We start from the raw sequence: 26,992 nt of genomic DNA, 5'->3' as shown, positions 1-26,992 counted from the left end.
TGTGTGTGTGTGTGTGTGTGTGTGTGTGTGTGTGTGTGTGTGTGTGTGTGTGTGCGCGTGTTCCTGTCCCGCCAGGCTGCCACCATAGAGTTATAAAGGATAGAGGGCGGACAGCCCCGCCCCCTGCTATTCATTTCGATGGAAGTTGCTCAGTGGCGTTTTGAAGCACCCGGAAGAACGGTCTACTTCTGCATTTTTTCGATGAAATACTCAGCGTGTCTCATTGTTGTTTCAGCTCCAGTAGTAGAGGGACGCCCTTCTCATAACTCCAGAGTTTAGTGATTAGTTCTTACTGTTTGGTTCTTCTAACGTTTGTATTGTCTTCCTTGTGCTCGTCTACAAGAAGACAGGCTTCTTGTTTGCCTCCTACGCGGCCTATTTTCCTGTGTTCCTGCTTGCCTGCCAATCTGCAGCCTGCCAGTCCAGCCTGCCCACATCATATTGTCAATTCTGTGTCATGGAAAAATCTTCCATTTGATATTTGTAACATCAAAGGAAAGACAATGTTTTATAATTTGTTGTTGTTTATTGCGACCGTAGATCTCAGATTACTATAAAAACCTGCAAAACCTGTCCGTCCGTCTGGTCACGCCACCATATAAGGCTGTCAGACCGTTACATCTCGTGACACGTCACGAGACCATATATGGTCGACACTCCATATATGGCCGTCTCCATATACGAAAATCGGGGTGCATACTTAGTTTAGACTAGTCATTGGTTAGACATCGGTTAAGGTTAGGTTTAGGTGTGCACTGACAGCCGGCGAAAACTAGAGTTCCATATTTTTGTTAATGTATATTGTTTTGATCCCCGTCACCCCAGGAAGACTAGCTGTCTTTATACGTGTTATATTGTCTTGGACCCCGTCACAGGAAGACTAGCTGTCGTTTAGGTTTCAGCTAATGGGTATCTGTTTTAATAAACAAATAAAGATGTATAAAGAGCAACACTAATTATATCATGCAATACACTACAGTACACAGCCCTGCTGGGTGGGCGCACGTACATGCTTGCTAACCAAGCTTCGAGTGATAAATTATACCTTCTTCAAAATGCTGCACACTCAGCATTAGCTTTCAAACGGCAGCTTTGACGGCAGGATTTAATAACACGGCCATCACTCTGGACTCCTAAATTGAGGGAGGATGGCATAAAACATGCTGCAGAACCAATGATACGATGCTGTGAATAACAAAGGTCATCCTCGTCATTCACTGATTAAAGAATAGGCACAGAGCCAAACTGTCGCAGTGATAACTACTGAGGGCTTTGAAGCTTCATGAATGCTCTTTTAAAACATTGTTTCTTCAGGCCGTGCGTGCTTTCGCTGGGCAACGCTCCAATCTTTTGGTACGATTAGTCCATTTATAACAGAGCAGACCTGAAATGCATCACCATTACCAATATTAGATATGTGCTTTTGGCAAAAAAACAACACTGATGTAAATAAGCACATCCAAACCACTATCTTAAATTATGTTAATAATCAAATTAAGACCAAATATGCACTTATAAGATCTTGTTACAATTTCCAATTAAGTATTTTAGCAGACAGACACTTCAGAGAGAATCACAACGTGGTCAGAGTCAAGAGAAAAGCATCATGAGCTCTAGTAGTCAACCAAGTTAGCCTTGATTGAAAAGAACTTCATCTTTCTTAGGCGATATACCACGGGTTTGTGTATTTTTTTATTTGTATCCCCATAGGGGATCTTAGATCGCCTCATATAAGAACTGTGCTTGAAAAATAAACAAATCATCCCGGCGGTTTCACTCATATGAAGAATCAACTGACTGCGAGAAATTGCTAATGTTACTGCTGCCGAAATAGTAAAATTTTCGCTAGAAACAGACTATCAAATATAAGTGACTGACTGTTGTAAACAATACACACACATCTCCGACAATATCGCCGAGACGGTTTGTTTATTTTTGGACCACAATTCTTATAAGAGACGATTTTGAGATGACCCAATGTTATTCTTCATAGAGAAATTACTTCTGCAAACCAGGGGATGAGCGAGTGACGTCAGGACTTTGGCACTCTATGATACAGCTATAATAGTGGAAGCACTGACGATTAAATATCTGCCTTCATAAGGCAGTATTCTGAGACGGAAATTTAGTATCTGGATATCGGACACAGTATAAAATTGTCCATCTGCCACTGACCTGGGTATCCTTGGCACATTTGGCAGTTGTGCTTACACCCCCCCCCCCCACACACACACACACACTGAGTGGCAAGTGGACTAGAATAGTGCCAAGTGGAATAGAATATAACAGTATAACGTTGCCAGTCAGGTAGTTCATTCCACAGAATAGCAAGTCCTGTCCTTATACCAAGCGAAGAATTAGCACTAATTTGACCTACTACTGTGACTTCCCCCTCAGTGGAAGGCAAATAAATCACTCGTCACTGGCTAATGGCTCCTGGATGAGACTGTAGTTAACATTCCCTCCGTTACCAGGCGGGAACGTGAGGCCAGTGCCAGTGAAATGCGTGATAAGCAAAGAAGAGGAGCCACATCCGCCCAACCCGGAAGTGATTACCCTCCATAGCTGTAGTCTAGACTCTCTCCAAGTTGTGGTCGGACAATGTTTATTCTTATGTTTAATGTTTTATTACGCTCTAAATATGGTACTTTATCACATTCTGAACACAAAAAAACACTAATAACCACGCACGTGTGCGTGTGCACCGACGATTGGGATGTAGGCTGTTTCTATATCATCTGAGTAAAAAAATAAAATTTTAAAAGCTGGATTAATGCTCTTTAATCAAATCTCGTAATATCGTTTTGGCATATGTAGATCAAATAGCTATCAACGAGATATCTCGAGATTGGCATGGAACAAGTTAAGGCAGACACCTGCAGCTAACCCTCACAAATGACCTTGTGCACCTTTAACCAATGCTCGAGGACAGACTATTTTATTCCATACCACTCTCTCTACTACATAATATCCCTGGTGTCGTGGAAAGAAAGTGAAAAACAAAACAAAAAAGAAAGCTTTGTCTTCAAAACAGAGAACTTTTCTTTTTTTAGATTCTTGGCAAAGCAGCTTTTCTCACAGTTGTACTATAGCATCTTCCAAGGACTGCTGTTAGGTGGAGTTAAAGCAATAACTATGCAGCTAATATGCAGTTGTGAACATGTATGCACCTTCATGCTAATGTTCTAAACATCACAGTGTTAACACATACATCAGTGGTTCTCAACCAGTGGTCTGTGGGGACAACCAGTGGTCATTCAGGGAGTTAAAGGTGGTACCCAGCGAAATGATAGTTGGTAACCAAATGGACCTTTACAGATCTTTGACTCTTGAGTGTAAAATTAAACCAAATAGACCCGTTTTGTTTTACTCTCAAGAGTAAAGTTGCATTATTGCTAAACATCTCCATTAGGCTACTTAAAGCTGCTATAAGCAAGCAATATTATGTCAACATTTTAATGACCTTTTTTTGTTTTGTCTTTTGGTATTCAGACAGCCAGCAATGAGTAAAATGCTCCCCCCAAAAAATGTAGTCTCTGTGACATCAAAGATGTTCTAGGAACATCTTTGAATGCAGATTGTGGCCCCTCGATGTGTTTGACATATTGCGTATAGCTTTAAATTAATGTACAAGAAGTCTACACAATTAGAGAATGTAGAAGAATTGTTATTTTGATCAACGTTTGCCTGTTAGGCTGTTACCTCTCCTATGGTAGAAACATCAATACAACATTGAATTGTGGACAAAATCTTATCAAACGACAACAAAAAAAGAATCAAATTTTGGGTCTGAGAGATCTCTTTCTCTTCTACTCTCACTGTCCCTCTATCCTCTCTCTTCTCACGGAATACTAGCCTTCGTAAAACATAAAAATAAAAAATAACTAATTTACACCTGTACACCTGCTGTGAGGTGACAATGCAGATGATTCTGAGGCTCTAATTATGGTGTGACTTTCCTGTGGATCTCCGATGACATGTTGATGATGACATATTGATGACATCAATCTGGCCAAATACAAGTACAACACATGCACAGGCACACACGCGCGCACACACACACACACACACACACACACACACACATGAATATGACCCACTTGACTAGACAACTTTCCTCCTGTAAGAGCCAAGCCGTAACAACCTTGCTCTTCATGGGGCAGCGTCGCAACAATTTCAACAACAATTTCCTCTAGAAGAACTTCAGTAAGGATACCACTGTATGCCTACACAAGCAAAGAGTGTGTGTGTGTGTGTGTGTGTGTGTGTGTGTGTGTGTGTGTGTGTGTGTGTGTGTGTGTGTGTGTGTGTGTGTGTGTCACAAACTCTTAACAGTCACTACACCATTAGTGTAGTGCCATTTCATTACCAACTAGCTTTTCCCTGAAAGTGACAACAGCTGAGAAAAGACCACAGCCTGTTAACTCTTGCTGTCAAATGAAGGAAGGCTCCAGTGTAAAACTGTCATTAGTCCTTATGTCATTAGAGCCGTGTGCACTGACTGCTTGAATTTGTGTCCGAATATGTCAACAAACACAGTAAACTCAATATGGCTTTTGTCGAGTCAGGCTTGTTTGTGGCCTCTGCAATAGTCTATAAGGATGACTGAATGCTGGCATTTAACTAAGAAGTCTGGCTTTGCCGCTTTATTTCCATGGTGATATAATGGCCTCGTTATCAAGGAGATCTCTTTGCCATGCTATAATTATGTAATCCATCATGATGCTCGCTTGATGGGATAGGAGTGTGATGTCTACTTAATTTGCTCATACTGTGTAGCTGATCAATTCAGAGAGCAAAATATGGTGATTTGTTGCCAGTTGTTTTGGGTGATTCTGTATGCGAGAGAGATGGATTTCTGCATAATGATGCATTCACCCACAAGGTGATTATTTACACTCACCTCTCTTGCTCTTGGCTGTGATAAGGAACCCTGTACTGAATATGCCAGCTGTACTTGGCACATAGGAAATGCGTTCTTGGGTTTCCCTTTCTCTATTTTTAACAGCATCCATTTCCTATGTAATACTACTGCAATATTGCATTTCACCACCACCACATTTGCCTTTGAGTGCAAATATAATCCTGTGTTTTTTCCACAAGTAAGCTAAGTAAGCTATGAATGTAAGAAGTAACAAAATATGGTGTTAACTGTTAAGTTATGTGGAAATATCAGTCGCCGGAGGTCGAGGATGCACTGATTTAAATCACATGACCTTGCCTAATTAAGTAAACAAATTGGGCTACATACTAAACACTCGTCTGCCATTAGCTTAAATACAGAAAACATGACCTATATTGATGTACAAATTACAATGTCTTTTGTTCTATTGTCAACAGTTAGGAGAAAAGAACCATGCCTACCGTTATGCTTTAACTATAGGCCTATAGGCTATTATGATACAGGTACACACCTGTCTACTTTCAATTCAAAAGTTGCCCTAGCGAAGTAGGCTACCATATCGCGAAGAGTTCCCCATGTGCTTAATAATATATAGTAGACTTTTTCAGTTAGAGAGGGGGAAAAAACAATAACCGAATAACTGATGGGAATGAAATGCGGGAATACATGTACCGTTAATTCAATGTGCGCTTCATTCTAAGACGCGCACCGAACGCCTATCAATTTCATGTAGTAGCCTATAAGCCATTTATAGACCACAAACCACAATTCACCTACTGTCCAGACACGCGCGGACTCGTACGCAAATCTAATAAAAACACATACGTTGAACTAGCTTGTCAAGAGTTTCCAAAACATCAATCCTTTTTAAAGGGGGGGAAACGAACGATTCATGCGCGCCTTACCTCGATCCAGAGTAAGCGGTTGGGACACTACTGTCGCCATGACTGCTATATGGACACCCGACGACTATACAGTAGCTGCAGCATCAGAAAGATACAACGCTCAGGCAGAGAGGGGGGGAGAGAGAGAGAGAGAGAGAGAGAGAGAGAGAGAGAGAGAGAGAGAGAGAGAGAGAGTCAGTCAGTCAGACAGAGAGAGACAAGAGAGAGAGAGAAGAGAGAGACAAGAGAGAGAGAGAGGGAGAGAGAGTCAGAGTCAGTGGGAGGGGCTGCAAGGGAAGAAGGATTAGCCCAGCCCACCAGCTCTAGCCTCTATCCATCCACCACCATCCACCTCACAGGCTGACATAGCATCCATCCATGATACATCCAGGGGTTTGGCAAACTAAAACGATACAATATACTGCTGCGTGGTGTAAAGTAAAGGTACATGATCCATCCATTCAAGAGATCATCCCATGACGACCCCACTTCCCATCGAGTATCCCCCTGAGTCATTGTACCTTGTTGCATTTTATTTCTATTGCTGTGTGCAGCACTGTACACTTATGCAGTGCAGGGGGGGTTGAATGATTGCAGTGAACTTAAGCTGAAGGGTTTATGGATTAATCCCCCAGAACGAGTTGGACATGATGCCTCCGCCTCGACTGGGGTACAGGCGTTTAGTAGATAAGTGTAAATCGTAAACACGCTGTAATGTGCTGTAGACCATAATTTATCAGTAGAATGAAAAACCAATGCCTAAAGTGAATGAAATTATCTAGGCGCAGTGATGCTGAAATTCACGGTTTTGCATGGGGAAAGAATATTTTTTATTTTCAATAGCCTTGCATGAAGAGGTTGAAATCATTCTAGCCTGTAGGCTACTCTTTTGGGAACCAATTACCTCTCTTTTAGACAATTTGCCATGATAGGATCATCATAGAATAATTTACAAGACACAAGAATGGCATTGGCAAGAAAGGGAGACAAAATGTGTTCAATTTCATTCAATTCACACCAGTTTAATTGATCTTGAATTTAATTAAGAAAATCCACACTTTATCTGCACATTTCTATGAACATGGACCAGTGGTTTTGAACCATTTTCATATCATGGTCCATTATTTATCCGGCATTTGACCACCATTTGATGAGATTTTAGCCTCTCAGACCCAAAACGTAGACTATCTTTTTGTCGTTGGATATAAGATTTTTCCCACAATTTCATGTTTTCTATATTGATGTGGTATAGGAGAGACCTTCTCTAATTGTGTAGACGTCTTGGAAATTAAGTAATGCAATTATTATTATTTTTTTGTAGTGGGTGCCCCAGTAATGCAGATGTTTAACAAAAAATCACACCCGTGTGAACTGAGTGGTGTAAGGTCTTATATAGACTGATCAGCTGTGGTCTGACGTATTGTCTGACGTAATGAAATCACACCCGTGTGAACTGGGTGACCATAGCAACCGTGCTCATTTTTTGAGCACAGACAGACAGACTAACAAAGCCAGTTGTAGGAGTGGTTTACACCACTCAAAAATGTATTCCGCAAGGCGCAAGGGTCGATTTGGTTCAATTTTACTCTCTCAAGAGGTAAATATCTATAAAGATCCATTTGGTTACCCACTCTATCATTTAAATGGGTGGGGACCACCTGGAACCCCCTCAAGGACGACTGGTGGTCCCCGAACCACTGGTTCTCTTGAGAACCACAGAGTCAGACCATATGGCTGCTATTGCTAAAGTCTACGAACTGCACGTGGTCCCAGCCAGCTGCATGCAGATGTATATGGTAAGTGGTGGGGTGGAGGGATGGAAGAGGAGAGAGAGAGAGAGAGAGAGAGAGAGAGAGAGAGAGAGAGAGAGAGAGAGAGAGAGAGAGAGAGAGAGAGAGAGAGAGCTTAGGGAGAGAGGAGAGAAAGAGGACACTAGGAGATTATGGGCTCAGCATTGGAGAGCCAGCAGCCTCTGGAATACAGTTGTGTCACTGTGTCAGTCTGTGTGTGTGTGTGTGTGTGTGTGTGTGTGTGTGTGTGTGTGTGTGTGTGTGTGTGTGTGTGTGTGTGTGTGTAAAGTGAAGGGATTAGGTTTAGGCACTCTCAAAGTATTCTACAATAAGTTAATTGATTTCTGAAAGGCCTTTGCTCCCGTCCACGGAAGGAGATGCAGAAGACGCCAGATACAAACAAAGTTTGAACATGCTTCTCCGACTGAGCTCATATAAGATTAGTAAACCTGAGAACAAATTTTTGCAAGTATTTCCCTTTCAAACTGATATGATATTAATTCAACAGGAAGTGTCTCAATGTAGGGGATCCAACTGGTTGATATTGTGGCAGCTAGGCTGTCATCTCTTCATTGAATTACTGCCATGAAAGACAGCATGCTGTATTCATCCACTAAGTCGATGCAATGCATTTCCTGTCCAGAGCAATAATTTCTCATCTTATTAAACAGGAACACACAAGCTGGTAAATTTGATATAACATTAGTCCACCATGGTGCCTTCCAGTGGTGTAAAGTAACATGTACTTAAGTACTGTACTTAAGTACAATTTAAGTACTTTACAAATTTTCCAATTTTCCGATTTCCAATGTGTTTACCTTCTACTCCATTACATCTCTGATCCAAATATTGTACTTCTACTCCATTACATTTATTTGAAAAGTTTAGTTACTAGTTACTTTGTAGATTTTGATTATTAGGCTATTACAAAACATACATTAACCACTTTAGCCCTATATATTACTAGATGTACAAGCTCACAATGCGTTGCTATGTGACACATTGTGAAATGCTTTCAGAAAACAAGGAAATAACTCAGTCATATTATCAGCTTGCAGCTGTGTGTGTGTTGTGAGTGAGAGCGAGAGTTTGTGTGTACACCGTTTATAGTATTCCCTACACTGCTTACAGCAAATGACCTCGGTAAATGGTAAATGTTGCATTTATATAGAGCCTTTATCCAAGGCGCTTTACATAGATTGTGCATTACATTATTAATACATACATATCCATACACCGATGGCGGCGGAGGGGTTCAGTGTCTTGCTCAAGGACACTTTGACACAGACTCTGGGGGAGCCCGGGTTCGAACTGGCAACCTTGCAGTTACCATCCGGCCACTGTACCCCTGATCCACCGCCGCCCCATAGAACATAGAAATACTGTTATATAAACAGATATACAGAACTGACTTTAATTCAATTACATTTGAATAAATTACTACTAAATTGCTACTTGTCATGAATGTTTTTACACTAAGTGAATGCAAAAACATTGAAATACTGCTGTCAACTTTCAAAAGTATAAAGCCAACGTCTCCTACAGTATATGGATGTATAACGATCTGCCAGAAAATGCACAATCTTTTTATAGTTTCACAAGATAGTATTACCCAAAGTGTTAATGTAACACAGCTCTTCTTCTCAAAAAGTGGAGAAGTAAAAGAAGAGAAGAGTTGAATGAGAAGTGTTGAAGTTGGAGGAGCTGGTGTTTAAGTATGAGCTGCCTGATACATGATCAGCTCTGCAAGCTGATAAAAACCACCCGCTTCGACTGTTATCAGCACCCCACTCAGAGCAGTGGCCAGTCAACCTCATCCTTCCCTTTCAAAATAATCCACAATAACAGGCTTGCACTGACACAGCTTTCCAGGTAAAGCTGCAGGTTAAATGCTTCGAGCGAAGAGAAGCTCCGTAGCACTTATTGTGGGAGATCGAGGAAAGGATATCTGACTTGAGTTCCCCTGGCCACCTGCATACTACAGTACATTTTCAATGGAAACCTGCTTCTATCACCATTAGGCTACTGCTGCCCGCTTCAGGGAAATGCTGTAGCTTTCATTTCCAATTCCCTCTAGGGAAATGAAACAGCATCCACAATCTTGTAATTGCCGATCTGCTCTGCAGAAGAAAAAGAACATTCTCTTCACATGATGTCAGGAGTATGCAAGGAAAGGAGGATTTATAGCCTCCCTCCACCTCCACCATCTACCTCACAAGCTGGCATAGCATCCAGGGATGTGGTCAAATTCTGCTTGTGCGCGTAAAGTAAAGGTACATGAACCATCCAGTAAAGAGATCATCCCATGACATCCCATTGAGTTTTCCACTGAATCATTGAGCCAGGTGGCATTTTATGTCTCTCCCCAAGGCTATAGCTGTGTGCACTGTATACTTGTGCAGTGCATGCATGTGATCGTCAAACAACTTTCTGATATTCCATACCATTTGCCTGTAATTGGTTTCACAAATTTGTGGGAGAGGCTTCTTACAAAAAATTCCATACAACGTTTGGAATAACATGGTGAGGGACCTCAATAGAGCACACTTCCAAAAGTGCTTTCACTTCTGCCCATACAGGGTAACAATGCAAAAGTTTGGAAAGTTGAACCTTGCGAAAAAAACCAACAAAAGGGGTTCTCTTCGAGGACGAAGAATACCAGTTTGAATAGTGGTTTTCAATTTTACCACACATTGTTCAATTCCTTCGTCCTCCAATTAAACTCCAAATATTGCTGTGCTAAAGCCAGAATGAGATATTGAAATCATATTTCACAGGCTCATACATTAGTAGATTACTAATTTGTGGATATATACTGTAACATACAATATAATATTGGCATCACACTATTTTGGCCACCAACCAGTGTCTTCTTCAGCAGATTCCCCTCTTTCTCCTTACATCAAATCAGAAAGGAAGGCTAGAACGCAGAGTTGCAGCTGCCCAAATTCCAGTTCAGCTTTGATTAGCCCTCGCTAATAGCCATCGCTCAGTGCCCAGCTCACATCTCTGCCCACTGCCAAAGACTAGAAAATAATAAATAATTACACCCGTGTGAAGTGAGGGGCACTCTTATCGTACATCCGTTAGAAAAATGATGGCAAGGGACAGAGTGCGTGGTGGGTGGCATATCCTTTCATTGTCAAGTTGATTAGTCAGACAAAATATGACAGTGTAAAAATATGAACTAGGAGTGTAAAGATTGACCATTAAACTCAGAGACTGTAAACATTTTAGACTGACATGATGTAAGTTAACACTTATGATGTGACTGTGACTTATGTGCAAAACATATTTTTCACTGGAATGATGTGAGTAAATCATGGATGTAAAAGTGTGCAGTATTATGCGCCCCCAAAACACACTACACAGTAAAATCCTGAGGATTTTTTTCTCTGGTTGAAAATGTATTACTTTATTAGCAGTTTCCATTAAAAAGCACAGGGAAGTACAGTTCAACACAAGGTCTGCTAAGAGGATTGGATGTCGGTGTATTGGAAGATGTAATTATAAATGTGTCTGTCTGGACTGAGTCATCAGACGGATCAATCATTGGTGCTTCCAGCCAGGTACCAGCATTCACCTCAGACAGCTGGGTCATTTCCAGGGGTTCCTCGTGGTGGTGCATTGTGGGTAATTACTGGTGTGTTGGCAGATGGCAGTGATAAAGTATGTCGGAACCACCTGGAAGGTGTCGATTAAGAAGGGCCAACACCCTACCCCATCTGCCCATCATATGTCACAAGCCGTGTTTAAGTCATCATACTGTAGGGCTGTTTGGGGGGTTTTGGTCTGACAGTTTCAGACTTTAAGATACTGATTTTTAAATTAAAGTGCATCATAAGATGCCCAACCCGCACAAGCTTACAAGACACTCCTAAAATTTCCATACACCAAGATACACCACAAACAAAAAACACATCAGTTCTCCAGCGTAACTGCCATGCCTTCTCTATTAATGTTCCTAAAAAGACTTCCTAAGTCAACAGCCAACTTAACGTACAACATTCAGATATCCAAAACAAAGCTGGGTTCCTATCCTGGATTTTTTTCAAATAAAAAATGTCTTACATCATGGTACCGTGGAAAACCAAATGCATTTTATTTATATAGCGCTTTACATTCTCAAAGTGCTTAAGTTAAAAGCATGTCTAAAAGGTAAACCAGCATAATCAAATGTGTGGTACCTAGCCTAGCTAAACTATGAAGGTCAGGTTAAAACTAAGTAAGAGGACAAAAAGTCAAGGGAATGCTTTGTTAAAAAGGTATGTTTTTAGTCCATTTTGAAATGTTTAAATTGAAACTCATCCTCCACCACTCCCAGGTCACAAAGAACACACAACTGCTGCTCCTCAGGAATGCCCGTATATCTACCCACCACAACTGCCATGCATCATATCTTACCTGGGCACATGGTTAATATCACGTTTATATATGTACGTTTTTAGTACAGACATAGGCCCTGTATTTGTTCTATGTTTCTGGTAAACAATAAAGAAATGGGATGGAGAGAAGCAATTACACTGCAGTGTTATGAAATATAAATCACATGGATCTCCTCTTGTTTTACACCCTAGAAAATCTATCGTATTCAGCCAATTATTCTGAAGACCTTTCTGTGTGATTAGGCGAAGGCTTGTAGCTATAGTATAAATTCTATGTTGAACTTAAGTTACAGCTAAACAAAACTATACTCAAATCCACCTTTAGCTTTACCGAACCAAGACAACAACTATATTACAAATTAAATGAGACTTCCATGTTTCAATGCAGGTTTTCTCCCCTTTGTGTTTGACAATAGCCTATAACGAATGAGCGCTTTGGTTGAGAAAGAAGCAATCTTGCTGAATACGAACGGCCTCCTCCACAGCTCACGTGAGCGACTTCTAGTGCATAGTTCACATATGATTTCTCTGAAGGGGCAAATCCCAATACTCACTGTCACGCCTACGTCCCAGCGCCCTCACTCCTCTGTTGCATAAGAGCTATTTCACATCACATTTTTACATCTGTCATTTTCTTTGGGAGAATATATTTTATACTGTGTGTGTGTGTGTGTGTGTGTGTGTGTGTATGTATTTTTTTGTACAGAAAAATACAGCATCCAGTACAACATGATATCACATTATCCGAGCAGAACAAAACCACACTCGCATGAGTGAGAAAAGATGTCCCATTTGAAAAATCAATTTTCAATTCCTCCAACCTTATATAATATGTAGTTAGTTATGACAAGCGACACTGTCGTACAGCCTATACACTTGGGTTTAAATCAGTGGAAGAAGTAGGCTACTTAAAAAAAAAATCACACCCGTGTGAACCGAGTGGTGCAAGGTCTTATATAGCCTGATCAGCTGTGGTCTGACATAATGTCAGTGACCATAGTAACCATGCTCATTTCTTTGGGTCCCACGTACAGGTACACACACGTACACACATAGACACAAACATAGATACAGACAAAGCTGGTTGTTGGAGTGGTTTGCACCACTCAAAAAGCTGGTTGTTGGAGTGGTTTGCACCACTCAAAAAACACTTCACCAATTTTCAACCTACAGCATCATCATACTGGACCTCACTAATGCTCATTATAAGATGGTAACATCTGTCTACTCTGTCTCAGATGGCCGTGGACAGTTCATACACCTGGCTACCACCAGTGAAACCATCAGGAAGGTTTGTTCATTTCAAACAAGATTCCAATCTGATTTTTGAGGTCCAGCTTTTGGTGTGTATAACCCAAATTTTGTCCTAGCACAAACATTAAATGCCATTGACAATGAATGGTCAATTTTGAGTGTTTGTGTAAACACAAACATTGCGTAACACAAACATTGATGACGAAGGTGAGGACGCAATTTGTTATTGGCTGGAATGATGATAAGAGCTCCCCTCACTTCACATATTTTATTTTTGAGGGGCGCTAGCCTTTCGAACTTCTGGCTTTTGAAATTACATCATATGGCAGACAAGTCTATGGACATTTAATGCTTGTTTACAGCAGTTAAACATGTCATGGTATGCAGAAAGTTGAACCCAAATGCAGAGCCAAACACAGGAGCAAATGTAAGTTATTTATTTACAATATGGTGAATGTGGAAGGTTGCATGAAAAACAAACATGGAGGATGAGGAGCAGTCCAGGCAGGTGGCAGGCAGACGAGCAGGCAGTAGAACAGGTGAGCTGGCCGGGTTCTGGAGGGTTCTGGAGGAGAGGAGAAGAGCTTGAGTTGCAGGAAACACAGGAGCAAAATACTAGGAAAACTAGGAACTAAGACTTGGAATACTACTAAACTATAACTTCACTACTAGGACGTAAACACTAGTTTAGAGACAAGCTACTACCAGGGCCGGATTTAGCCAGCCCCACTAAGGTGGGCAGACAGAATTGTAAGGGGGGGCGACTCCGCCGGTGCGGGTGGGGTGTCAAACCCACATTGGGTGGGCAGGACGCACGTTTGGGTGGGCTATGCCCACCCCTGCCCCCCCCTAGAACCGGCCCTGGCTACTACCATGAAAGGTTGTACAATGATCTGGCGATGAGTGGAGTGAAGACCAGGGTTTAAATACTGTCAGGGCTGAAGAGTTGATGGCCGGTCAATTGAGTGCGATGATGTGACCACAGACAGGTGGGAAGCTGGGAGGAAAGTCGACGCGCACACACAGCCACAGTATGGCAACACAGAGCCACATTGTGACAAAACAAACATTACCAGGCGCCCCTCACTTCACACAGGTTTATTTTTCAGCTTTTCGCTTTTATTCAAAGACGAGAAAGCCTGTAGTTTCTTTTAGCTTGGACTCATCATCGTTGACAATGGGTGAAATGCTCCTTTTGTGTTATATTTTCAGTATTTTGTGAAAGACTGCAAGGTATAAATCTGCCAACTAATTGAGTAGTGGAGTACAATATTTGCCTCTGAGATTATAGTGGAGTGGAAGTATAAAATTAAATAAAGGGGAAAAAAATAATCAAGTTAAGTAACAGTAGGCTACCTGGCTCCAATTGAAATTGTAGGCTACTATAGTAATACTACAGTGGCTATACTTACATTATTTCTCCCTGGAAATAAAAACGTCTGGGTTTCCGAGGCTACATTAGTGGGAGGAGCGAGGGAACGAGCTCAGGACGTTGAGATGGAAACAGAAGTATTGGGAAAAGGCCAGAAGTTTCGTGGAATGTGGGCTGCGGGCGGCCGGCCGGGGCCCCCGTACGGGCCGTCCTGTCCTTCAGCTGGCCTCTCTGGCAGCTGAGCTCTGAGCTGACGTGCGTCAAAACGCTACTGAAGGAGAATTCAGTCATTGTGTCACATCGCCTGCAAGGAAAAGCTCCTCCCGCACGTGTTTCTTTTTTTTAAACAAAAAACGCCAACACCACCACCACAACCACAACAATGCGTTTACTGCGGCCGAAAGCACTGAGTGTGATTTCCGACATTATTTCCAAACCCCGTCCAGACTACTGGGGGTTTATCGTTTGCAGAAGTTTATACTGCACCCCACGGCCGCGGGGTGACAATTCCGGGACACTTTGCAGACAAACGACAAAACGCGCACCGACGTGGACACAACCGACACATCATTGGGGGACACACCGCGAGTTGAGAACACTTTCACGGAAACATTTACCGCAACAATGTTGCCGAAAATACACTTCAAAGACGGCAGCATACGACGACGCGTTCGCAGCTGCCAGGGACAGCCCCGAGGCGTTCTGGAGTGAAGCAGCGCAACATGTTACTTGGTTTGAGCCATTTAATAAAACCCTGCACGTTGAAGATGCAGTTTTCCCAAGCTGGTAAGTCCCCCCCCCCCCCCCCCCAAAAAAAAGAAGAAAACGAGATATTTTATTTATTATTAATAATAACTAAGTAAGTTAAACCACCACCACTGCGCTTTAAAGGCTTTTCCTGCCCCAGCTCAGCTGTACTGTTATACAATAGGCTACATGTTTTTCCCATTTTTACTTTCTTTATATAATGATTTCCTGTATTTTGTTTTAATATAGAAGTGTATAGTTGTACGTCTCTATAAATGTTCTGATGAACTGAAAAAGGTGGACCCTGTTGTAAACAATTAACTGTTAATTCTTAATCATGGTTCGTCCACACGGTAATGAAATGCACACATTCTGCATACTGTGAAATAACAATTTCAATCAATCAATCTAAATAAGATTCTAATGATGATTTTATGTTTTATTAATGTGCCCACTAGCGCCCCTTTTGGAACCCTCGTTAAGCTTTTCTTAAGTTTGGACGTTGCTTACCCTAGGGTCCCTGATCGGTTATTAAGGGCCGATTCATACTCTTATTTTAGAGCCGAATAAAAGTCTGTTCGGTTCTGTAGAGCCTACAATGTGACGTCATTTGAGGTTCGGGGGGGGCGGGTACCGTCCTAAAGTCGGCTCTTCGGTGCTACTGAAAATTTCTGACGAGCCGAAATCATTTCGGCACTACATACCCTCCGTTCACGGAGAGCGGCACGCCGCTTGAGTGTTGGTGAGATGTTTCAAAGATGCATAACGCGGCTATAGGAGACAACGGAAACGTGGGAGAAACTGCATTAACCGCCGATGCCGTTAAGTATTTTTAATCTTTTTTTTAAAGTTTTGGCTTCTCTGAAAATCTCTCTTCCTCACTTCCCATGTCCCGTCTCCCACGACACAACAGCATTATAAACATCCTGCATGCACGCGGTCGGCCAATCAGAGGCAGTAACTAGGACGTGCAGCTAGCCAGTCGCCGCTCGGGAGGCGGAACAATGGGAAGTCAAGAAGAGAGAATTTCAGAGAAGCCAAAACGTCAAAAAAGATTAAAAATACTTAACGGCATCGGCGGTTAATGCAGTTTCTCCCATGTTTCCGTTATCTCCTATAGCCATGTTATGCATCTTTGAAACATCTCACCAACACTCAAGCAGCACGCCGCTGAACATGTACATCTGCATCCTATAGAGGGCTTAATAACCGATCAGGGACCCTAGGGTAAGCGACGTCCAAACTTCAGAAAAGCTTAACAGAGGGTGCCGAAAGGGGCTAGTGCCCCCTATGCCCCATGAATATGTCAATTGCCAACATACTTTTACAGAAGGTTGAAAACACAAATTAAACGTGATTTTTCCAGTTTCCACTGCCTTAATTCGATTCGAAAACAGCAAGATTCCAGACACCCTTTGTTCGCTGTCCCTGCAGGGGGACAGGACTCATGAGTGGCTTAGCTGCTATACTATTCACCTTTTTCTTACAGCCCATAGTGCATTGCGTTTGTGTGTGCATAAGTTCCTCTTTCTCTTGCTGTGTTGCCAGTTTTCCAAGAGAAAGTGGCCAGGTCTATGAAAACAAGCACAAATGAAAATAGCTGATCTACAAGCTCACAGCGACACATTGAGGTTGTACATCTGTTATTTAAAAACATATTGAGAATAAATTGAAATATTTTGAATATTTCTAAAACATAAAAAAAAAAAAAGGCACAAAATATGTTCAGATGGATGTCTGTGGACAGTTATATATTAATCTGGGGTTCCTTGATGTGAAGAAATGTGGAAGCAAGCCCAAATAAGCAACTACTATATACATTTAGAATCAAGCCCCAAAAAAACATCAACCAGCAACTAAGAATAATTTATTTGCAAGTGACTTTACAGAAAAGTCAAAAGTTGCTTATAATAAGCAACACGGCCTGAAGGAAGCAAAGCACACACACAAGGAGCCCCAGTACCTTGGCAGGGAAAAACGTGGATAGTTGTTTTGTTTGTGTTCTTGTTGGGGGGGGAACAAATGGGCAGTTGAGCATAGCCGCAATTTGCAACTCTAGATTTTTTTATAATGGGATGAATCTAGAGTTGCAATACCCTCCATTGACTCCCCACTCATCATTTTGCGTTTGCGATCTGCTTGTCTTAAACGACGTTAAACTCACCAACATTGCAGCTGTAGTCCAAGCTTGAATTATTCTCTTTCAATCTGCAAAGCTTGTTTTTCATAAAAATCCCCCGTAGACATGTTATGAGCTACTTTCTGTCAAGAAGAAGAAATGTTGGAGTTTGGAAGCGCTCGTTTGTATTAAGGGGTCACGCTGCTGCCTCCTGCATTATGTGCAAATGCGAATCAGATGCATGCAGGGACGTTCAGTGACTTACGACGAGCGCTTCCAAACTCCAGCACTTAGAAAAAGAATCACTTGCACAGAATTTCTTGACAGAAAGTAGCTCATAACATGTCTACGGGGGATTTTTATGAAAAACAAGCTTTGCAGATTGAAAGAGAATAATTCAAGCTTGGACTACAGCTGCAATGTTGGTGAGTTTAACGTCGTTTAAGACAAGCAGATCGCAAACGCAAAATGATGAGTGGGGAGTCAATGGAGGGTATTGCAACTCTAGATTCATCCCATTGTAAAAAAATCTAGAGTTGCAAATTGCGGCTAAGTTGAGCACACAGACTTTCATTCAAAATGTGTTTCACAAACAATGTTTTTCCCAGAGTGAGAGAGAGAGATGTTTAACATCATTATGCAGTGTCAAATCAATGTTTAATAGCCTACCTGTTTGACAGGTACGTGGGAGGGAAGTTGAACATGTGTCACAACGCTGTGGATCGTCACGTGGAGAGTGGTCGTGGGGAACAACCTGCCATAATTTATGACAGTCCAGTTACTGGAACCAAACAGGTCATCACCTTCAGAGAGCTCCAAGCACAGGTGAAGAATAAGGATTCTTTGCAGCACTAACTGATAACGTTGCTTAATTGCCCCTGGTCAGCCAAATCGGCAAATAAGTGATTATTACTGTCACGGTGTGGATACGGAGGTATGGAACTCAAATGCAGAACGACCAGGCCAGGCAGAGAAGTGAATGTTCAAGAGGTTTTAATCTCAAAGAAATCACAATGAACAATATAGTTGGAAATAACTAGGAATTACTAGGACTAAGAATACACACAACAAGGAACTGACCACATATGCGACGACGAACTGACAAAGGACTGAACACACTGGGGCATATAAATAGACAGAGACTAACTGTAACAGGTGAACTGAAACACACAATCAACACTGGTATAGGCTAACAGGCAACAGAACACAGGTGGCTAGGGTTACACTAATACAGGGAGGTGAGACAAGGCAGGTGACGGCAACAAGGCAGACAGGAAAACACAGAACACTACTACAAAATAAGATTAAGATTACAGAACCAGATTTTGTTCCATTTATACACTATTATAAGGGTTAATTTGTATCCTAACTCAATTTGGCTGGTGACCCCTTGGACCCCCCGACACCACACAAGTAACAAAATTAACATCAGGTCGGGGATTTTGGCTCTTCAAAATAAGGGTAAAACATGGGGAAATCCTGACGTGAATTACAGAGAATTAATTAATTAATTAATCCTGGTGGCCAAACGGTTAAACATTTGTTGTCTAATTCATTGAATTTCTTTGATTATTATTTTGTATTCATGAAATTACTTGAATTTCATGAAATCATTGAATTTGTTTTTTGATTCATTAAATATTTTTGCTTTTTTTTGGAAATGCAAAACAAAAAACAAGGGACCCATACAAATGTTTATGCGACCCACAAATGGGATCCCCCGACCCAATGTTTGGGAACCAGTGCGTTAACCAACCATGTGTACTTCAGGTTTCCAGACTGGCGGGAGTGCTAGTGAAGAATGGGGTACAGAAAGGAGACGTGGTGGTCATTTACATGCCCATGGTCCCCCAGGCCATGTTCGCCATGCTGGCCTGTGCCAGGATCGGCGCGCCCCACAGCCTCATCTTTGGCGGCTTTGCAGCCAAGGAGCTTTCCGTCCGCATTAGTCACGCCAAGGTTAGTACTGAGGAAGGAATTATATGGTTCTTATTGCGACCGAAGGTCATAAGTGATATCTAACCATATCACTTATGATGACACTTATAATACATTGTGATATTTGGTAGCTTGTTGTAAGGGCCTAGATGTCTCCACTAGGCCTGACAACAGCTATTGTTTATGTTACAGCCTACAGTATTTTGTTTGTTGTTTGTCCTTGGAGCAGCCACAGTATCTATGATTTCTGCCCTGTGCTCTTGGCAGAACTACTGTAGCACTGAATGAGTGTTATTGTACTTCCACTCATGATATCATGTACTGTACATAAAGCATAACCATCACCACCTAGAATATTGTCTCGACTCCTATCTCGAGCGTCCATTGCTGATTGATCCAGAATTCCACGACAGTACCAACAAAAGACACTTTCAATTTGTTATCTCTTATCTGGTATGTGCACACTTGAGATTGAGAAGCCATTTGTCATATTTGTCTAGTTAAGACACACTGATTTGTTCTTACAGGCAGGAAATGGGAAAGGGAATTGTCATTTGGTCATGAGTAATAATCCATTTAATTTTCTAATGCAGTTGCTTGTTTATGCCTCTCCCTCATCTCATTACACCATTCTGTTCAGAGTGACATTCACACACAATGAAAAACATACAGCTTGACTAAGTTCACATCTATAAATTCTCTTCATTCCGCAATTAAAAGTTAATGGCCTTTGTAGAGATAATGGAAGACTTACTATTTAAAAAAAAAAAAACATGTATTACGATCTCCCTCAAGTCTCATCTATTTATACAAAATGATCAAAACAAAATCTGAGGGAATAAATTAGCCAGTGCCAGCGACTTTATACAGTTAAAGTATAATTAGAAGATTACCCTGGATTCATGCCATGGTATCTGAGGGATTTTTTTGACTGATTAATTGAATGTGTGTGCCTGTTGCTGAATCTTCAAAGCCCACTGAAAGTGACTAGTGACTACACACTTGCCTGGCATTCACATCAGTACTAGGGTTGTTGAGTTTCTGTTATCACTTCACATTCACAGTACTAAATCCTGATTCCTGACTGTTTCTCTCTCTCGCCACCTAACCGTTCTCTGTCCTAGTCTACACCGTTGGGGACTACATTATCAATGATGTGATCAAGATACAAGAAAATTGCCTGAGATAAATTACTGAGGTCTGGTTCAGACATGGCCTCGCCATATGTGCTGTAACCAGCTTTTACCACAGACTACATCAACTACAAATGCTTCCTAAATGCAATGCAACCATAATTCAAATAAGGATGGGGAATCTTAGCTACCGTCTCTGATGCACAATCCAATCTATATACAGTGTATAAGTAATGCTGTGGCTGTACAACGAGCAACAATATTATCCCATATTAAAATTGCAATGTGGGCGGATTTGATTGGACAAGCTGGTCACAAAGTAACATTTAGATTTTCAAGTTTCAATATGTTTTATTTGTCACCAACTTATACAAGCAGTTGATTTGCCAAACTTTGCGGGATGGAGTGCTCTGATCGGGGTTACGAGATTTTCAGGCCACTTCGCTGCCTGAACGGGAATAGGGCTGTCACGATTACACATTTAAGTTGACGATTAATTGTCACACACAAATAATTCATTTTAACAATTGAATTATGTTTTCTTGCATTGGACATTGGAACGTTACAATTTGTATTTCTGTTTGCCTTTTAGGCTTCGTAATCACAAATTCCACAGACAAATAACTTTAATATATCTTAGAAATAATTAAAAAAAAGTCTCCCCCCCCCCCCCCCCCCTTCTGTTTAGCCTAGAACTGGAGGTCTAGAACTCGGGGTCATGTGATTAGTGACATCAGGCCAGTGTCCTCCGCAGGCCAAAGAGTGAAATAATATCAAAATGAGTGGTATATAAACGATTGACAATTATGCAAAAGATAATTGGGATTATCTCAAATAATTGTAATAGTAATAATTGTGACAGGCCTATAATGCCTAAACATCTAGTAGAATAACATTCTCATCTGATCTCATCTGTGTCTCAGCCGAAGATGATTGTGACCGCGTCGTTTGGCATCGAGCCAGGCAGGAGAGTGGAGTACATCCCCTTGGTGGAGAAGGCCTTGGAGCTGAGCTCTCACAGGCCTGCTAAAGTCCTTATCTACAACAGACCCAACATGGTAAGACCCACTGAACACGCAACACCCGGAAGCCTGATAATAATAGGACAGCCACAGCTGTCTCCTACAAACCAAACCAGTGTTGGTTTAGTATTTAGTCAGTATTTAGTTTTAGTCACATATAGTCACCTGTTGTGTCTTAGTGTTTAGTGTTTGTGTCTAGTTTTAGTCTACTAAATATCATACAATTTTAGTCGACTAAATCTAAAGTTCATTTAGTCGACTAAATTGTATTTTGGCGGGCCTTTGATGTAGATCTGCTATTTTCAGCATGCAACAGACTCTTGTCCACGAGTCACTTCCTAACATTTTAGTCTAGTTTTTATTTGTTGATAAAATTGTCAATATATTTAGTCTTAGTTTTAGTCATCATAGCTTAGTTTTCATTTAGTTTCCATTTCGTTTTCCTCAGTGAAAAGGGGTAGTTAAAAACCAGCATTTACACTGGTTGTCACATGTAGGTGAGGTAAGGACCCAAACGCAGGACAGCCAGGCATGATAGTGTTCAAAACCATGAAATGGTGTTTTAATACAGAAGACAGGTGAACATGAATAACTTAAAACAGACTGAAACAGGTGACAGGATACAATGACTCAACAAGGACTGACTGGGGAACAAGACTGATATACACATGAGGGTTGATTACAAAATGAGACACAGCTGGAGCAAACAAACATAGAACCATGGAAACTAGACCAGGGAACAATACATAGAAATACAAGACCTAGACTGTACAACGAATGACAAAAGTCTGTGACTGTGACACTGGTTGCATGCAATGTTGCACATTTGAGCATTATCCCCTTGCAAAGTAATAATACCATTAGTATGCAAATGCATGTGATATCCGTTGGCTTTGCCGGCACCTGATTATTTACCCTCCCATTCAAGCTATTCCATAATGGGACAGAAAGTGCCTCCAAATTAAAACGAGACATCATCGTCAGTGAGGCACGATGGACGGAAATGCAAATGTCTGTAGTGTGTTCCTAGCTGGTGGAATAAAGCCAGGCTAAGCTGTGGCTGTGGGGGAGCAATCTCCAAAATTATTAAATCACCCAATTATGCAGTAATACAGTGACACACTACATTTTAAATGGCCTCACTCAGTCACATAAATCCATGACTTCACAGCTATGGAAATGTACCCTGCAAATTTATCAGCATCAGAATCTTTCTTGCAGCATTTATATGATTTACTCTTGAAATAGGAGAGTGCAGTAGAGACTAGAAACCAAGACAGAGAGGAGAGACATTTGTAATGAGAACCTTGAGTCAGTTTCAAACTCGACATTCCACGCGACTCCAAGGAGTGTAATGGTCTGTGCCCTAACTGGCTGAGGTGCACTTGCCAGGCACCCCAGAATCCTCCTTGGTTCTTGATGGTTTTCAGGCTCCCATGCCAGAGTTAATGCAATTGTGTTATCTGCTACATGGTTGCACCGTATCATTTAATGGTTATTACAACATATTTATTTTTATTTGTCTGCCTTGCAGCGTCTGCCTGATCTAATCTATTGATGAACGCCTGTGATCTGTGAACAATCCTGTAAAACAAACGTCTTCTGTTAAGGTGATAATGTCTCCAGTTGTCATGGAGACCGTGCTATGTAGGGCACAGGGGCACTAATGACGCCATTAAACCACTGTCTGTCTGTGAGTTCAGTCAGAAATAGTCCTATGAAACTATGGCACCTTGGATATAGCTCTGAAATGATGCAAGGCAGCAGTTCAGAACTGGCTAGACAACGTCTCTCAACCAAGCATTGTGATGGTTCTGCAGACTGTAGTACTAGGTCTCGTTAAATCAACCAGGTGTTACCTGGGGTTATTTTGAAGTAAATTAATGGAGAGGCACTTTTGGCAGTATAGAAGCATTAGAGTTTTTAATGAGCTCTAGGTTTTAGGCTCACTAATGACCGATTTCTTTCTCTGGCCTGTAGGCATGTTTTAAAATGTAACCCAAAATGTGCCCAATTTGCAAAGGATTCTGACTCAGAGTAATGATGTAACTTTTAACATTGTTTTTGAGCGGTGCCTCCGCTCCATTACGCATCTATGTGTGTCTCTATATGTGTCTCTATGTATGCGTGTCCCTGTGTCTTCTTGACCGTTTTGTACGCGGGAAGGCCCGCTGGAACAGGGCAGGCCCCCTGGGCGTGTTCTTGGGGGTCTGGATGTTCCACGGACCCCCACACAGCATTTTTCAAAGATCTTTCCAAATATAATCAAAGTACAGTACAGTACAGTACAGTACAGTACAGAGCACAGTACACTACAATGCAGTACATGGAAATGATTGGTGTACAGTACAGTAACTATAACAGTAAATGTATAGTTGCACCACTCAAGTTTATCATTCTTATTGTTTTATTGAGTTGTCCAAGTGATGCACTTCCAGGCCGAAGGCATGGCCGAGACTATGTTTTGCACCCTGTCCGTCCATGTGTCCGTTTTAATAAATGAAATGATTATCCTGATGAAGTACGATATCGTCTATGTCAAGAGTTCTTTGCCTCTTGATGGAGAACTGACAACTGCTGTTTCTCTATACTGCAATGGTTTTCAACCTTTTTCATATAAAGGCCCATTATTTATTCAGCATTTGAGATTTAGTCTTGCACAAAATAATAATAATGTTTTGTTATCGTTGGATAAGGTTTGTCCACAATTTCATTCACACAGCATGAAATGTTGGTAGGCCTACCATAGGAGAGATAACAGGCAAACGTTGATCAATTATTTGACCTTCTCTAATTGTGTAGAATTCTTGTAAATTAATGCAGATGTTTAACAATAATTGAACTCTCGAGAGTGTAAAATGAAACTGAATGGACCCATACGGGTCCAAGAGTTAAAGATATTTAAGGGTCCATTTGGTTACCAACTCTCCATAATGTAGTTGGGGACCACCTGGAACCCCCTCAAGGACCACTGGTGGTCCCCGGACCACTGGTTGAAAACCACTGCTATACTGTATTACTGTTTGTTTTATAGGAGAAAGTGTCCATGAGGCCCGAGTTGTCGCTGGACTGGGACGAAGAGATGAGCACCGCCCGGCCTCACGACTGCGTTCCTCTTCCCTCGAACCACCCTCTCTACATCCTCTACACCTCCGGGACCACGGGCACTCCAAAGGTACAGCCAGTGTTGCTTCCGTCGACTAAAACTATGGCGACAAATGTTTGACGACTACCTTTTTTCTAAACGAAATAAAGATGAAATAAAAACGAAGCTACGATGACTAAAACTAAGACTAAATATACTGACAATTTTGTCAACAGATAAAAACTAGCAAGACTTGAATGATCTACAAGCTCACAATGCGTCACAGTGTGACGCATTGTGAGCTTGTAGATCGGCTATTTTCAGAGTGCAACCAAGTGTAAAATCAGGCATTACGATGCCATCAAGGAAGGCCCACAAATCAACCTAGACTAACTAAAACATTTCAGATGACTAAAAGGACTAAAACTAACTGGTCTGATAATGGCTCTTGTCCCGTCTCTTCTCCAGGGCATTGTACGAGACACCGCAGGCTATGCTGTGATGCTGAAATGGACCATGTCAAATATTTATGGCCTCAGTCCCGGAGATGTAAGGCAATAAAACATTCCCATCTGAGTTAGTATCGCCGTTGCGGAACATACAACATTGTTGTTCCAGAGCAGATTGATTCACTGCATGACGTTTCTGTTAACCTGGACATTGAGTTCAACTGGATTTATGTTTTTATTATTTTTCATTAATCCATATCAATTTTGTCTTGTACATGATTTGCTTTGACCAGATGATAAAATGGCTGGAGTTTTTCTGCCTTCAAAACGTTTATATCCAAATTTGTCCATACTGTAGGTCATCACCATGCTGTCTTGTGGTGGACATTTTGTGAAAATTCTATTTTTGCCACAGACCTACAAAATGAGTACACACACATAAAGAGCTAGCCCTGAATGAACATTACAGGTCTGTAACTCTTGAGTGTACATTGGAGCCAAATGGCCCCTTACGGGTGCATTTGGTTCCATTTGTACACTCTCGGAGTTATCGGGGTCCTTAGAAATAAAACATCTGAGAACCGCTGTCCTAGTGGACTCCTCCTATAGAGCGTCGTTGTCCCGCCTCCTACCCTGGACCAGGAAATGAAACCCAATGCATTATTCTCATAGACATTTCTTTTATTTAAAGACGGTTACGCCGCGGACAAAGCCAACTCGAGTCGTGACAACTCATGACAACACAAACAATATTTTGGACCAAACAGATAATTACAAAGAAGAAAAACAACAAAAAAAGTGTTGTAACCTGCCGTTTTTTTCTTATTTCTAATTATTTGTTTGGTCCAAAATATTGTTTGTGTTGTCATGAGTTGTCACGACTCGAGTTGGCTTTGTCCGCGGCGTAACCGTCTTTAAATAAATACTTTAAGAAATGTCTATGAGAATAATGCATTGGGTTTCATTTCCTGGTCCAGGGTAGGAGGCGGGACTGCGACGGTCTATAGTGCAATAGTAAATCAGTGTCATAACCAGAAGACAATCTGGAGACTGACCTAGGCTACAGTTATTGGGACTTATGATCAAAATAAGAACATAATGGTGTGTAAAGACTAAATCTAGAATTTGACCACGGACACATGTGTCCGTGTATGGACAAACATTTTGGTGACCCCTGCATTTTGTCTCTGTGCCAGGTGTGGTGGGCAGCGTCCGACCTGGGCTGGGTGGTTGGACATTCCTACATCTGCTACGCTCCCCTCCTGCATGGCAACACCACCATTCTCTATGAGGTGCGTCACTGTGGATCTATGCAGTGGTGGAAAGATTACTCGCATTCTTTACTTAAGTAAAAGTGTCAACACTGCAATGTACAGACATACTCTGTTACAAGTAGAAGTCTGTAATTCAAAATTGACTTGAGTAAAATTATTGGTATCAAAATGTATATAGGCGTGTTTCCTCCTACGTGTCATCAGTGCCCATACCCGAGGCGGGGTTGGCGAAAGGGCCTTTCTGTGTGGAGTTTGCATGTTCTCCCCGTGTCCCCTAGGGTAGGTACCCTCACAAAAAACATGCAGTAATCCTGGTCTCTAAACTGCCTCCCCCTGGTGCCTGATGGAGGGGAAAGGAACTGGTTGGAACAACGTGTTCCTTCCACGCAGTACGTCCAACCAGGGAAACTCCCCCCTGTCAGGTGTAAAGGAGCAACTTGGACACTCAGGCATGAAGGAGGGTGTGTAGAGCCCAGGATCACATTAGATAATTGACGCAGGGGTGAAAAATGCGTTACAAAATCGTGGGATAAAAACGTATAAAAAAATGTATATACTGTAAGTAGGGTTGTCGGATCGGGTGATCACCGATCACGTCATTTTCAAATGATCGGAATTGGATTGGGAGCCAAAAACC

General features: G+C 41.6%; 2 protein-coding genes across 5 annotated transcripts in view; one reads left to right on the top strand and one right to left on the bottom strand.

The window, feature by feature from the left end:
* Nucleotides 1-18,265, bottom strand: part of lin7a (lin-7 homolog A (C. elegans)) — a 64,385-nt gene extending 46,120 nt beyond the window's left edge. Inside the window, exon 1 of one of the 2 annotated variants that reach the window (XM_079494716.1) lies at nt 18,124-18,265. Coding sequence is in view for 1 of the 2 variants with exons in the window: in XM_079494715.1 (XP_079350841.1) it covers nt 5,809-5,848 (40 nt within the window). In the remaining variant the exon portion in view is untranslated. Of the gene's footprint in view, nt 1-5,808; nt 5,919-18,123 lie in introns of those variants that run through there. The other variant, XM_079494715.1, reaches the window with a different exon arrangement.
* The window catches only part of acss3 (acyl-CoA synthetase short chain family member 3), a 60,735-nt gene continuing 47,382 nt past the window's right edge, over nt 13,640-26,992 (top strand). The window contains exons 1-7 of one of the 3 annotated variants that reach the window (XM_079494709.1): nt 13,640-13,755; nt 18,135-18,279; nt 19,225-19,413; nt 21,449-21,583; nt 24,582-24,722; nt 25,101-25,181; nt 26,278-26,373. In XM_079494709.1, coding sequence (XP_079350835.1) covers nt 18,157-18,279; nt 19,225-19,413; nt 21,449-21,583; nt 24,582-24,722; nt 25,101-25,181; nt 26,278-26,373 — 765 coding nt within the window. In that variant the 5' untranslated portion in view covers nt 13,640-13,755; nt 18,135-18,156. Of the gene's footprint in view, nt 13,756-14,679; nt 15,375-18,126; nt 18,280-19,224; nt 19,414-21,448; nt 21,584-24,581; nt 24,723-25,100; nt 25,182-26,277; nt 26,374-26,992 lie in introns of those variants that run through there. The other 2 variants (XM_079494707.1, XM_079494708.1) reach the window with 2 other exon arrangements.

The sequence above is a fragment of the Electrona antarctica genome, assembly GCF_951216825.1.
Source record: "Electrona antarctica genome assembly, chromosome: 23".
NCBI classification, from domain to species: domain Eukaryota; kingdom Metazoa; phylum Chordata; class Actinopteri; order Myctophiformes; family Myctophidae; genus Electrona; species Electrona antarctica.
This window is presented reverse-complemented; position numbering and strand designations above follow the sequence as displayed.